This window comes from Lethenteron reissneri, chromosome 35 (genome assembly GCF_015708825.2).
Source record: "Lethenteron reissneri isolate LAM-NWPU_2019-01 chromosome 35, ASM1570882v1, whole genome shotgun sequence".
Taxonomy (NCBI): domain Eukaryota; kingdom Metazoa; phylum Chordata; class Hyperoartia; order Petromyzontiformes; family Petromyzontidae; genus Lethenteron; species Lethenteron reissneri.
This window is the reverse complement of record NC_083813.1, coordinates 8,990,404-9,005,556: the sequence shown is the minus strand read 5'-3', so window position 1 is coordinate 9,005,556 and position 15,153 is coordinate 8,990,404. Positions and strand designations below refer to the sequence as shown.

General features: G+C 43.0%; 1 protein-coding gene across 1 annotated transcript in view; it reads right to left on the bottom strand.

Annotated features, from left to right (window-relative positions):
• Nucleotides 1-15,153, bottom strand: part of LOC133350898 (lysosome membrane protein 2-like) — a 28,674-nt gene that overhangs the window by 8,581 nt on the left and 4,940 nt on the right. The window contains 6 exon segments of the mRNA XM_061565735.1: nt 5,570-5,688; nt 8,632-8,801; nt 10,196-10,315; nt 11,468-11,559; nt 12,496-12,699; nt 14,596-14,740. Of these exon segments, the coding sequence (XP_061421719.1) occupies nt 5,570-5,688; nt 8,632-8,801; nt 10,196-10,315; nt 11,468-11,559; nt 12,496-12,699; nt 14,596-14,740 (850 nt within the window).

The window sequence follows — 15,153 nt, the reverse complement described above, 5'->3', positions numbered from 1 at the left end:
TGGTAATGTACAATGCGAAAGAAGATCAACAAACGTACATACAAGGGTGCTTCACAACATTTGTTCGATCCACCAAACATCAATTCACCAGTCCTGAATTTCAGGCATACACCATCACCACCCGAAACATTGCAGGTTCCTGTACTTTACCCGACTTGGAGCCCTGTATTTATTGTGTATTCCAGATATTTATCGAGCATACAGTATTGCCTTTTAAGCTGGAGTCATGGTGCAGTGGATGTGCACTGCACTATGAACCCAGCGACCTGCGTTCCGATTCCTCGTCACAGATATCATCGGTGGCGACTGATGGCTGCAACAAACCTAAGTGCAGTTACTATCGCTTTGTACAAACTATTGAAAAACCCACATTGTACAGCGTGGTGAAGTATGGACATAGGTTTACCAACGGCTGCAAATTATTATCACCCCCTTTTAAAAATCTGTGATGGCTTTTAAAAAAATATCTGCATCTTGATGATAACATAAAAAATGTGACGAACATCAGAAAATGATTCCATTAATGTTTAGATATTCAGGAGTTTTTTTCTTCCCCCCATAACATCTTAGCACATCCTCGGACTCGAAGAGTAACCATAAATACACTTGGGACTCAAAATTACACACCACAGTATTTGCTTTGCTGAAGTCATAAGCAGTAAACAACACTTGACGATAAACTTCCTTATTGTGTGTCATCAGAGGATTATGAGGGATCGATCAGCAGTTACTTAGGAACAATAAATGACTGTGACCCAAGTACACTGGGGAGACTGTGATTCACCGCCTGTAACAACACTCACGGACTGCACCTGTTGCCAATAATCACCCCACAGTTCCAGAGAACAACTATCTTCTCCTGAATTCACGTTTGGCTCCAAACACAAACGCATATGAATCGAGTTAATATTTCACGAAAAGTGTGCAGTGCAACGTCACATATCCACCCTTATGAGGAAGCCAGCGGAGCTATGCACTTTTTAATCCAAATCGAAAACTCATTTCTTTAGAACTACTTTTTGTGTTCTCTTTGGTGTCCTTACCATGTGCACCTCCGATTAGCACGGTTGGCTACGTACGGCGAGAAAGAAGCTCAACATACATACACATACTAATTGACAGCCCCGAATCCAGTGCAGTCATTTCCTATAGATGTTCACTTTTCCGACCGGGTCACACATCCGCCCACAACTCAGTCCTCCAGCGAGTCGGATGTCGTCGCTTGGACTCTACACATCGAGCACCATTGGCTAATAGATCCCACAAACTAAAGTAGATTCCAGTGCGAGAAAGTTCCCCTAGGAAAATAATTGTGAACCCATCAATGTGGCACAGAATCCATTTACATGACCCCCGCAGTCACACGAGGATGCTACTACATTATGAGACATCTCCTTTACCAGTGGCAAAATATAGTAGTAGGTTTTACTCTTTCAACTGGAACAAAAAACTGACACCTTTATACAAGGCATCATGTTTGCAATAACCACAACACAAGCAGTCAAAATGCAAACAAAAAGAAACAACTCTGATGATGGTAATGATATGCACTGTCCTTGAAGTTGATTGGCCCACACCCGAAACAGCTTTTCTTAGAGCCTAGTCTCCATTGGTGTTGGACCAGATGACGCCAAAAGGCGTACAACTCAAAGACAATGCACTATCAGAGTATTGAGAGCTCGGGGTAAGCATTTACACTATGAGATATCTCCTTACCAGTGGAAAAATATAGTAGTAGGATTTTACCCTTTCAACTGGAACAAAAACTGACACCTTTATACGAGGCATCATGTTTGCAATAACCACAACACAAGCAGTCAAAATGCAAAGTTAATATAAAGGTGTCAGTTTTTGTTCCAGTTGAAAGGGTAAAAACCTACTACTATGCTACTACATATCACAATGTTGAACCAAGGACGAATTTTAGATTCATTGAATCACGAGGGTGCGTGAGGTGGGGGGGGATTGAATAATTACAGGCATATTAATACTAATCATACACAGGATATTGTAGTGCATTAAATTCAACCAGGCTCTGTCACGGATATGGCAATGGGAGGCACGTATCCCAGCAGTGGTTAGCCAATGGTCGACGATGATGAATTTTCTACTGTATATGTATATGCAACGGTGATATTTTGCAACAATTACATAAAATGACAGTTACACCATTCACAAACACTCCCGATGAGTATTGGCGGTTAATCGGTTCTGAGTGGACATGCGAGGGTCGGGCCTGCGAAGTGCCGCATCGTGATTTTAATCAAATGGTCTCAAAGGCAGCTGCATTTTGTAAACGAAAGTCCTCTTCAAACATTGTCATTCATCCTTAAAGGTTTTACGGCCGGGGATCAAGGACAATGGTCTAAAAAATAGGAGTCCTCTTACGTGGAATTCTCTTTGCGTAACTATGCTAATGTCCATCAACCACTTGTGCCGCTAAAATGGTTTGCGGTGTAAGCACAATTATAGTTTCTGGGCAGGGCTGGGGGTCCAGGAGTGGGCCCTGCACCACCACCAAATGTCCCTTTGGTACCACCCAAGTTAACTCTTCTCAGCGGTACATCACTGTTACGGTGAGCCCCACTCCCCAACACTATACCTCCGCTGCCCCCCCTCCTAGTCCAAGAGGAGCTGGAGCCGGGCCTGGTTTTAGGTGTCAAGGAGGAAGCAAGACAAACACTAAACAACAGGACAAAAAAACACACCTAGGCAGATTTTTGTCGACCTCAGCATCAGATACCCGAGCCTTCGTGACCTTACAATCGTGAGACATACAACGTATTCCGTAAAAGGTTAAAACTCCACTCAAGTTCACACAGGCAGAGGGCCATGCCTCAAATAATACGAATGATTACGTAATAGAGCACAACAAGCAATGTATCTTAAAACTGTTGTTTTTTTACTCCATTATCTTGTTTGTGAGGCATTATCTAGGGCAATTCGTTTGAACGAGCAAACGATCTTCAGGCAAGTGACATTAAACGCACAAATATTGCTGCATTTATTTAGGCAATTGCCGCATTGTCATCCGATTCACTTTAATGACATGGAAGTAAAAAAAACCTATGGATTGCCCCACGTTATCCCAGACATGTCGACCTTCTGCGTGACTCTGCTTATGTAATCCATGCACATTTAATTGAATTCATGGCTGCAAAAGAGGCCGATCAAAGTTGAGAGGGTGGTGTTCATTGAGAGTCTGCCAATATATTTATATCTATACCAGACCAGATATACCGAGTCTGTCTATATTTTTTGGAAAGGCCACCAAAATATATATTACTGGATTATAATAATCACGTATCGTGCACAGCGGTTGCATTTTTTTTAAAGCACGGTTTCTAAGCACAGGCCCAAAGGTCCAAGATGCCAGGAGGGCCAGCAACAAACGCCACTCATGAAGGTGTACTATATTATGGAGTAATCCATTTTTCGAATTAAGAAATGTTATAAAAACGTGAGAAAATAAACAATGGGAAGGCATTCCAAAGTCCAGAGCCTATACGGTTAATTGGCAATGTGACTCAGGTAATATTTTAAGAAAATGGTGCTGGTCGCATTTACAGAACTGGCAGCTCCCTCTTGTGAATTTAATTTTGCCCTCACGAATCCTCCCATCTCAGCGGCGACCAAAGCAACGCAAGAAATCCTCCGTCTCGGCGTCGCGCAGGCGACAAGCAGCCGCCCGCCGACCTGGGCAGAGACGGCCGGCTGCTTAGGAAGGCCATGCGGGGAAGTGTACTCTGCACCACCCCCGGTGAAAAGAGCGGTCGCCACGTGCACACCCGGGCCTCGCGTGTGAACGTGCGCCGCGTGTCAGACGCCGCCCCACTGACACGTCAGATAGGCACTGCCCACCCCCTAAATGGCAAAACACCGTGGGCCAGAGTCCCTCGGACTAATCTCACGGTTGGAATCGACACGCTGAGTGCGAGTGTGGCTGGCTACGGCTATTTATCGTTTACGCAGACAATCGACACTTTTTCAATAACAAAGGCAAAGGATTAAATCTGAAAACGGACGCTTGTGTTGCGACCGAAACATCGTGTTTTCTTTTAGTATTTTTCTATCTACGTGGCTTTACCGAAGGAACCAGAAAGTATGGATTCCTGCAGTCACGAAAGCTTCTAATCAAGATTGATTCAATATTACTTTTGTCCTGCACAAAAGAGGGGAGAAAGTGATAATAAGCTACCCAAGGATCAAAGAATATTTGGAATAGTTTGGGATATTTTGAGTATTTGGCGGCCATCAATTTCCACGTGACAAGCAACTTCGTTGAGCTTTCATTTGTGGCCAGGTCGCTGCTGAAAAAGAGCTATGTAGCTCAGTGGGCATCACCTGGTAAAATAAAAAATGGTTTAGTTTGATATATGTTAACAATGGTGATCTTCAAAGCAAATATTCATGGTCTGTCAAGGGTATGCATGTCTCAGGAACCGATATTTTTGCTTTGTCACGATGTATCGACATTAGGTACGACCTCCCCATACTCTTCTGACATTGTATTCATTATAGCCACGTAAATTACCAAATAACTATGAATATACAAGATCAGGGGAGGGGTGATGGGGGACCCACACACACTCAGACCAACGGACATAAATACTGTACAGCACAGGACCCGGAAACATGCAATTGTTGGTCTTTTCAATAACACACACGTACATTATACACGATAATACATTTACAGTCATACAAATACAAAGATCCTCCTTATAGGCTTTCAACGACTATAGGGGCAATTGCTGTAAGCAAACACCAACACAGCGAGGGGGTTAGTGGCCAGCACCACGCCCGACGTCTCCCCAGTGGCGATGTTTGCACACCTGCACCAGGTACTCATTTGAGGCCAAGTCGACCTAGAAGAGGCCCAGGACTGGTTCATATAATTGTCACGGGTGTTGGCCACAAGCGAGAATTGAACTCGGGCCCCCTGGTTCACAGTACAACGCGCTAACCATTGTGCCACCACTCCCCACATGTAGATACACGTATACAGTAACAGATTGCTGCTGCTGCTGTTTTTACATCCATCTTAATTAGTTCAGCAGCTAGTTGGACTTTTCAACTCACCAGACAAGGGTTCCCCTATTTTTTATCACACAAGTAAACGGCCTGTCCTAATGGCATGGTTACCTAACACTCAGCTGACACTCACCTGACCGTTGCAACGCATTCACCAGTCACCTGACACCGCTCGCAGTCATCACGTCACGTTTCCCTCAACACTCAAGCGTTTGGACAACATAGCGGAATGCCCATTGAGATTCAACGTCTAAATGTTAAGAGCAGGTAGGCAGCGCATTGGCAAATTATACAAAATTATCAGGTCAAAGGTAACATTTTTTTTATATCTGATGCACAGACACTACAAAGCACAAGCTTTCAAATGATTCCTCAGGTCATTTCAAGTTCGTAGCACGGCCAAGGACGGATTCTCCAGACAAACGCGCAAGCAGGCTCCCCCCTTATTAATACAGCTAACGCAACGTAACTAATTGTCGCCCTCAAATACGATTCAAGTGTGTTCACACAGAGATTTTGTGGGCTGCGTCATGCTTACGGGCTCAATGTCGAGGAAGGTTTCGTGCTTGGCCTTGTCCGGATGCATCCCTTCGATGGCATCCACGTACGCGGGGTCCGCCTCGTAAAAATGCGGCGACGACAGGAAGATGGGAGCCCCTGTGCCGCAAAACGACAGGGTAAGGCCCACTGAGCTAGAAAGTTATTTTACAGAAGCGAGCTGGCCACGAATGATCGCGTGGAAATTTATTTCAGCCAAACACCCCAAACGCATGTTGATTCTAAATGTGGAGGACCTGGAGAAAACTCCACCCCCCACCACGGGGAGAACATGCAAACTACAAATATATAGGCGTCAGGGTTGGGATCGAATCCACGACCTCCTATATACCAGGCGAAATAGTTAACATCTCGCCACCGCAGCGCCCTGAAAATAGTTTTAAGAAATCCTTCATTTCAAGATTAAACCAAATCTGAACTTGCTACCTCATTTTACTTGCCAAGTTGGGCGCATACCTTAGTAACGGCGATCTACAGATGACGCGTGGTGGGCTAAATAAGTGTGTGCTCCCACCGCCTGCAAGATATCTATACAGTGTGGACGAGAGTTGGTGAAACAGATTCAAGAGGGTCTCTCTCTGAGCTCCCTCTTCAGCCTGCAGTGGTGTGAGCAAGCAAATGGACGGCTGGCACCTGTACCTATTACCACAGTATTTCACGTGTAAATTGTATTTTCGCGTGTAAGGGTGGAATGTTAATGCAGATTCATGAATACATTTCGAGTCGCCAGTAGGGATCAATATTTTTCAATCCAAATAATATTGCATTGGGTTCAGATATCCCCTGCAGCCACTCGAGGCACCACCATTCACCATAATGTTTCATAAAAAAGTTTGATTCTTAAATCGATACCCGACCCTGAGTAGAACAGAGATAATTTATCAACTCTGGGGAGGATGGGGTGAGGCAGGAGTGAAAAGTCCAACGTCTATGACATATATATCTGGAATCTGTTATTTGCATATTTATTTTAATCTACTTAAAAACTACGATTTTGTTTCATGTCTGCATTTTCTCCTTTGAGTAACATTGACTGATGTGCAATTAAATATTTTCACTTCGGTCTGCCTAAAAACCTGCCATTAATGTATATGTGTTGAATTTCTTTCACACGATACATAGGCAACCGTACTAATCAGTCTCAATTGCGTCTTAACTGGTTATAAATTAAGTGAACCGATATAATTTTAAATCCTATGCATTACAGCATAATCAAGGTGATGCTTCGATTTTTTTTTTGCTCAGAATTGGTTATGAAAGTCATTAGTTCGCTTTTACTTTGCAAGCGAGTTCTTCGTATAATCATTAATAAGGTGTTCGATTTCGAAACAAATATCAGCTACATGCGACAGCAATAAGAAACAAGGAAGAAAAGGAACGTGTACACATGGCTGCTGGAATGCTTCCCAACTTGCGTTTGTCTTCGGGGAGTACTTACTGAGCGACAATAGGATTATGTTCTATGCCGCACAACGGCCAAATCGATCCTTTGATCGAAGGGCAACGGTTTGACCAATCTGGCCGGTTTGCCATTGGGCAAGGCCTGAATAGCAACAAGATTTCGTTGTAAACTAATATTTGTATTGGAAGATCTTTAGGGGAATTACAACAACCCCCTGCTACAGACAGACAAAACCAGAGAGAGCTAATGCATTGACACCAGCAACCTTATTTGGAAAGCATAGAAAGATCAACAAGATTACATTTCGATTTAAAGCTTTCGTGACTGCAGGGATTCATATTCTTGGATCTTTCGGTAAAGTCACGTAGAAGGGAAATAATAAAATAATAAAAATAAAACATTTTTATTATAAAACAAAACATAATTATTATTTTATTATTTCCCTTCTTCGTGACTTTACCGAAAGATCCAAGAATATGAAGATTACATTTAATTGTGGATTCTCTAAATTACAACTGAAAGATATTTTCGACTTCCAATATCATCGATCCACTGTGTGGGCACCCATTGCAGAAATGCACGTCAATTTTTTTTGTCAGAGCACCTTGTTCGTCAGCCAGCGACGTAACAAATTCCCCCCAGATGTCTCTCAAAGCCCTCGCACGCAGGCTGCCCCTTATTAAAACATGCTAAAAGCAACAGCGTGCTGTGCTCATTGCATCGATACTCTGAACTTCTCGTCCAAAGAGACTCATTAAAAGAACATTAACAACAACTATCGATGGCTGGACAATGGATTTCCTTAAAATCAGGCAAGTGAGATGAACAACCCGCCACCTTCACTTGAGCCAGGGGGCAGTCAAGACAAACGCAGCCGGGTAGAAGTAAAGTGTCTGGCGTCCCCTACTGGACGCACTCAGTATTAGTCAAACGGCTACGGTGTAGGTTTTTCCCCTTTTTTTCCGGCCACAAAACAGGTGTTAAGATGTTAAAACACCAAACTGAAACCTTTTACAAGGAATCATGTCTGCATTAACGACAATGCTTGTGGTCAGAATCCAAACAAACAAACATACTCTGATAATATGTGCATTGTCCTTGAAACTGATTGGTCCACACCAGCTAATGTAGACATGATTCCTTGCAAAAGGTTTCAATTTGGCGTTTTAACATCTTAACACCTGTTTTGTTGCCAGAACAAAAAGGGGAAAAACCTATTATCACATTTTGGTACTGGCAAAGGAGATCCCATGATGGGTACAGTGTAGTTGTGTTGAGCGTGTGCGAACCCAGGGCTGGTGCGATAAGGCAATATATATCGTACGATATAGTCGTTCCTCCGTTTTGCCAAGCGTCGTGATGTTTCACGATTATCGTTGCTCATTTTATTTCTATAAACATTTTATTTATACTGATCAATTGTATCTCAATTTCTCTAACAACAATGAATATATTCATATTGGAAGCAGAGCAAAGTAGAAAAACAATCAAAAGAAAAATGCCCAATACAAATACAACTTAGCTGTGGGAAAATAACATCGCGATGATCGCCCCATCACAGAAACTAATGCGGGCATCACCAAAAATGATACGGCGGCAACCCGAGTGGCATCGCAGGTGGTCGACGGGCAACAGCTGACCTTGCTTGCAGACGCTGATGTTCAGGACACCCGAGCCGGGGCAGTGGGAGGGCGTCGTGCAGAAGCCGAGGTTGGCGGTAGAGTTGGCGAAGACGCTGGCCGGAGTGGTGAACCTGTAGGTGTTCAGCGCCTTGACGGGCAGCTCCTTCTCGAAGGAAACGTAAACGGACCTGCAGGGGAAATGCACATCGAGCACGAGTCGCATGAAATGTAAAAATTAACCCGTAAAAACAAAGTTTTTCACTATAAATCCTTTATATGCGTGGCGGCTAGAGTCCTCTCGTCCTCTGGCTTGAGATGGCTGCCACCTATGGGTCAGATGATTGTCTGCCAGTATTAAACAATTGGTAATTTAATATTTAATTTGTTTTCCCTAAACAGTGTAAAATTTTGGAAAAAATTTTCACGAACATTAATTGTCTCGCACAACGAGTCTGTGTGCAAAATGTCAGCTCGATTGGATCACAGGAAGTGGGTTAAAAAACGACTGAAAGATTTGCACGGTCGTAAGCAAGCAAGCAAGCACGCAAGCAAGCAAGCAAGCGAACTTAATATAAAGGATTTAAAAATATGAGTGTCAATCACGTTAATGTAGAATATTTGTGTTGTTTGTCGAGAGATTGATGAAAGAAAAAACAAGTCCGGATTAGACACTGACAGAAGGCAAATGCAGCAGAAGAGATGATCAGATGACATCACAGAGCTTAGAGGCCACTACGAGACAGGAACATGGAAGGCATGGAAGAAAATGGGGGAGGTCTTTATCCACAATGGGACGTTGCAGAATAACATCAACATCCACAACAACATGTCTGCTGACTCAAGTATGTCACAATCAGAATCTTCAATTAGACTTGCAAGAATCCGATGACCTATTAAGCTCTTTTTCACAGATGCCCAGTATTTTCAAAGATATCAAGTATGTTAGTTCTTATTCAGAACTTTTGGAACACCCATTGCTGGAAAGCAGAAATAACCTGGCTGAGAAGGATCCTGGCAGTATCGATATTACAGAAAGAAATGAGACCCAAGGAAAAAGCTGGGCCAGCAACAGACTTTAGTGCACCACGCTGATCAATACCGGTCAAGTATAGATGTATGTTGAACTTATGTCGCACCGTACACACCCAACAGTGCTAATTGGAGGTGCGGCTAATCGTAGGTCAGTGCGATTGAAGGGCGGAAGGTGAACCGTGGGAGCAGAAACAAGTAAAGTACAATGAAGGGTTTAGCTTCAGCGCCCTCTGCTGCCCACCACAAAGCCCTGAAGCCTTTAATGACCCGATGGGCATGAAGCTCACCCACTCAAGCACTGTCCGGGCCTGCTTAGCTTCTGAGAACTGACAGGCACATTCTAGGCGATTTGGTCACAGACACAAGCAATTCAAGTTCTATATTGTTCGTGTTTAGAAAACTGTAAAAAAATTTATTTATAGAACCCGATACGTGGCGATGATGATGGCCACAATCATTATCATTATTGTGAAGATAATCATGATAATTCTTATGATTATCTCTTTGCAATCTTTTGGAAACAAACGTGCACCCATGTGAGCAATCTTACCTACAGAGGTCGGAGGAGAAGAGGTAGAGGATTTCATTTTTGTTGATCAGGGGATGGAAAGTGGATCCGTCCGTGCCGTTAATCTTGTTACACGAGTCGGTGGTCCACCAGTTCAGCGAGCTGTGAGGGAGAGAGCAGCGATAAAAAAATGTAGGTAAAAAAAACACGTTTTTTTAATGCGAAATTTTTTAAATTTGCACTCAAAATTAGAAAATTTGACCCAAGATTTAATGACATTTTATTTACTGAATAAGAGTGGGTGGTTTCCTTTCGATGTAATTTTTTTTATGCAAGCCACCCACTTGTATTTAGCACATCACATTTGATTAATTCTGGGGTCAAAATAACGTATTTTCTATTTTTGAGCACAAATAAAAGTGTGTGCATTTAAAAACTTGCTTTTTACCAATTTTTTTATGCAAATTTTATCTTGTAAAAGACGTTTCAGCCATAACACACGCAGCCGTCCTGAGGTGAGGAAACAGAGCTGTCGGGAAAGACAGCGTCCCAATGAACACCGCCAAGCTTGGCAGCGTATATTTAAGCTAGGTCGGGGGAGGAGAGCGCCTTGACAAAGGAGTTTACATATCAACAGCGGAATTAAGCATATTGATGGAAAATGCAGATATGGGATTAGTCACTCCTTGTGGAATGTGTAGGTGGTGGGGGGGGTCTCAAAGTCATATTATGCTAGTGTACTATGTAGGATTAGCAGTGATAAAGGGAGGAAGTAGGATTAGCAGTAATAAAGGGAGGGACATTTTAATCGTAAGGAGCTGCAGCAGCCAAACCACCGCGTATCAAGCTCGTGCATTATGTGGGCAACAAAAAGGAGGGGTTTACGTGAACCAATTACATACAATGTACATGAACTGAAAACAATCGATTCTTACACGCACGATTTGATTTATCGCGAGCATAAATATAAACCTTAATGCATAAATCAATAAAATGACGAAGATTTTTTTTCAGGGGCGTCCTGCATTGGCAAGTTTGGATATTTCCCTCAATGAGTGTTTTTGTTTGTGCGAGGCAACTGGAGTAGCTGAGTAAAGGCCACGCACACACGGGGGTGACATTCAAAGCTCTACACACACACAGATTTAAGAATCTATAGCCGTGCTGCTATTTTCTGACTGCCTCGCAAGCCCAAGCTTACAACACCTTGGGGTATTCGCAGTCTTCCATCCAAGTGCTCAACGGGCTCAAACCTGCTTGGTGTCTGCGACCCGATTGAGATCGGGTGCGTTCAGAGTGATTTGGGAGGCTTACCTTTCCCCTTTCCACAGAGCGATCTTTGAAAAATCTGTCGACTTATTCTGTCCCGTGTGAAAGAGGTAAACACCATCAGCAGAGCCATTCATCTAAAAGGAGAGAACCACTTTAGCCCAGCTACACCATGGTAGTAAATAAATAAAAGGTCATGAATCATCGAGTTTATGACGGGTCACCATAATTTTTAAAAGTTTTTTTAAAATTATTTGTTTTAAGTTTTAGACTGCTTGTACAAAGTAAAATAGCATTGCATATTGAAAATAATACTAATAAAAGTTCACTAAATTAAATATGTAGGTACGTTAAAAAAAATTCGCAGCGTACGTAGCCAACCATGCCAATTGGAAGTGCAGAATATTGCCACGGTATAACGGTTAGAGTACACTGGACTTACCATCCAGAGATCACCATTTCTACCTCCTGGCCTCTGTCAACTCGGCATAGTAAATGGGTACACAACAGTGAATCGGCGGGTCACGTGCGATGAGGAATCGTATTGGTACTCCCACATGTTCCAAGACATCTGGCCAGCATGGAAGAGTAGGCCAACATATGGTAGGGGTACCCTCTAGAGCTCGTGGCAAGTATAGGCCCTTCCACTAGCAGTGGCATGAGCAAGTAATTGCAGGGCTGCACCTTTGCCTTATTTTACCTATTATATTAACCCTTTCCCGTTCCGAGACGTTTGCAAGTTCCAGAGTGGGTCCCGTTCACTGCCGATTCTCCGGAACGCGCAAGCGGTTAGTGTTCATTTTATTCAAAGGCATAGCAGCGCCGCTGTCTTTAAAGACATTGTACTCACCGCAGAGGATCTGTCGCGACACGACGGCACTCTACGATAGCTGGCGCCAAAACAGGGCCACACGCCCTCCCGCATGGTCTTTTTACCTCCGATTCCATTCCGATGACGTACGACGTACAACATCGGAACGAAAACTGATGATGTACACGTACGTCATCAAAACGGAACGGAACGGGAAAGGGTTGGAATGCACCCTCTCGCTCAGTGTAAGCGCATGGCTTACCCCATAGAAAAGCCCGAAGTTTGGGTTGACAGTGGGCACAAACTTGTGGATCTGGGCAAGGATGGGGTCTTCGTATCCCCAGAGCAGCTCGTGGATGGTGCGAGACTGAAACAACGTCTCCTTGTCCATCATGGCCACCATGCTGAGGATTACGTCCAGCCACTTCTGTGGTAGGGAGCTGTGCCTGACCATCTCCACCAAAGTCTGCAAGGGAACCACGCCACACGCACACAGAAACGACTGCTGCCGTCACGAGTGCTTTGAGCAAAGAGCTATTAAGGCTGGAATGCAGCACAATGGGGAAGATAATGTGGCCAGTACCCCACGCCTGACTGCCTTCGTCTCCCCAGTGCTGATGTTGACTCACTGCATCACGTGCTCATTTTGATGCAGAGTTAACCTTGGGGAGGAGGCCAGAAACTGGTTGCGATAGCACTCATCAATGATGTTAGCGTGGATGCTAATCAAAATACTTGGAAGCATTCTTGTCCATCACGAGATTGTCACTGCTGCCCTACAGTGGTTGTATAATAGCATAATCCATTCTTAGGAAGGTCACAGTACAGGGACTCCTCTACTTACGAACGAGTTAGGTTCCAGAGTTCTGTTTAACACGTAGGCTTTCGCAACCAATAATATACATAACAACGATTTTTGGGTTAGATCGCACAAGTATAAATGCGTCGTAACCCTCCACCATCCGACACAGCCAGTAAGGTTTGTGACATAAACAATGCGCCAATTAGTTACTCCGGTGTGTTGGAGAGTACTCAAATAGTAAATGTTGTGGATTTACTCTCCAACACACCGGTGGGCTAAAGTAGTGACTAATTGGTGCGTTGTTTACGTGACAACCCTTACTAGCTGTGTCGGGTGGTGGAGGGTTTGGACACATTTATACTTACAGAATCTAACCCAAAAACCTTTATTCCAGAGGTCCGTTTATAAGTCAATTTGTTCATAAGTCCAACTTAACTCCTGTCGATTCCAAACATAGTGTATGGCATGTACACTAAACACGGGAAAGTGCTTTAAAAGTTGTACAATCTCCTGTAAATGTAGATGCCAATGATTCTTCATGTTCTGCAGATGTAGACGCCACCACCGCCATCTACTGCGTGGCGATTGAATGTATGACTGTCAGTCTGAACAGGCAACTGGACATCCGTACAGGTGAGTTTGAAACTCTGAAAGTTCGTAAGTCGAATGTTCGTAAGTAGAGTAGTCTCTGTAGTTCTGATCAAGTTCAAATGTCATACGGTGGTACAGATCATCGTCAATACCATACACTCCCAGGTTCCGTCCGGTGAGAATGAACCTAAACTCGACTCTGTATAAAGAAGAAAGTTCCTCAAGTGTATGAAGAAACTTACTCAAGTGCTGGGCCTGACAATTAAACATCATTATGAATATAGAAAACAATGACAGCAGTATTTCAATGCAGAAATAAAATATGAACACACTCAGCTTTGTTAAATATGCGGCATTATTTATATCACTGGTATCACGAGTCACATTTCGACCAGATAAATGCTGTTTATTTAATAATATATTTATTTTCTACAATATAGACAGAATCAATGGTTTACACATCCAAAAACCTATCACAGATAAACAACAATAATAATACTTTATATATTTTTTCCAACAAAGAAATTAGAGAAAAGAGATATGATGAGAAAGAGTAAATGGGTTAAATGTGACAAATTCCATTCATAGCTGGTGTCTAATCAGGACTTTGTACATCAAACACGTAAATGGATGAGAAACCCAATTATCTGTACATAGCGCATACATCATAGCACACCTATGTCGGTGAGCTGTTATGAAAAACAATTATGCTTTGGAAGCAATAGGCCTCTCAGCTTATATGTAAAAGCATATACAAGCAGAACTCTGTCTGCTCAAAAATGAATAAAAAATGTTAAAATTATTTTTCTCCTACTTCTCAATAGTAACTGAGTGCACACTTATTTTAATCGCATTAAAGGATTAAGATAAACTTCATAAGACAAGTCTGGGGAACCAGTTATATAAATGATGGCATAATACATGCGTGTTGAAACTTTGCCGAGGCGAAAATTCGAGAATTTGTCTTACCATGAGTGGAACGTTGACAGTGGTGATTTTGTCTGTCATTGGGTCTCCCACAGACTGTTCAGGAACCAGCACATAAGACTTTGGCAAAGTGGCTGAAACTGTGTGATTTTCGTAGAACACAATCTCTTGCCTGATCCGCATCTCCCTAATCACACACACACCACACACACAAAAACAAACTGACATTCGTGAGTGTCCTTCGCATAAAAAAAAGTGGTCGGATATGTTTTGCTTGTTATTATTCTAAACACGTAGTATTATAATTTTATGTATCCGCAAGACGAACATTTGTATGTACGAGTCGGTCAGAAATCAGCGATTGGCTTGCTCGTCGTATTCAATAAAGCTTCATGACAGTGAGCAGTGACAATGACATTTCACAGGTATTTAAATTTGCCCGCAATATCCCTTCAATGTGGAGGTGTTGCAGGGTGTGTAAGGTAGGATGAACAGGTCGGTTAAATTTGGTGCCGAAAAGTGGCTGTGCTTCGACCAAGCATGACATTGCTACTCCATGGCTGTCGAAGTTTCATGACACAGGAAATCACGGTCTCTCTC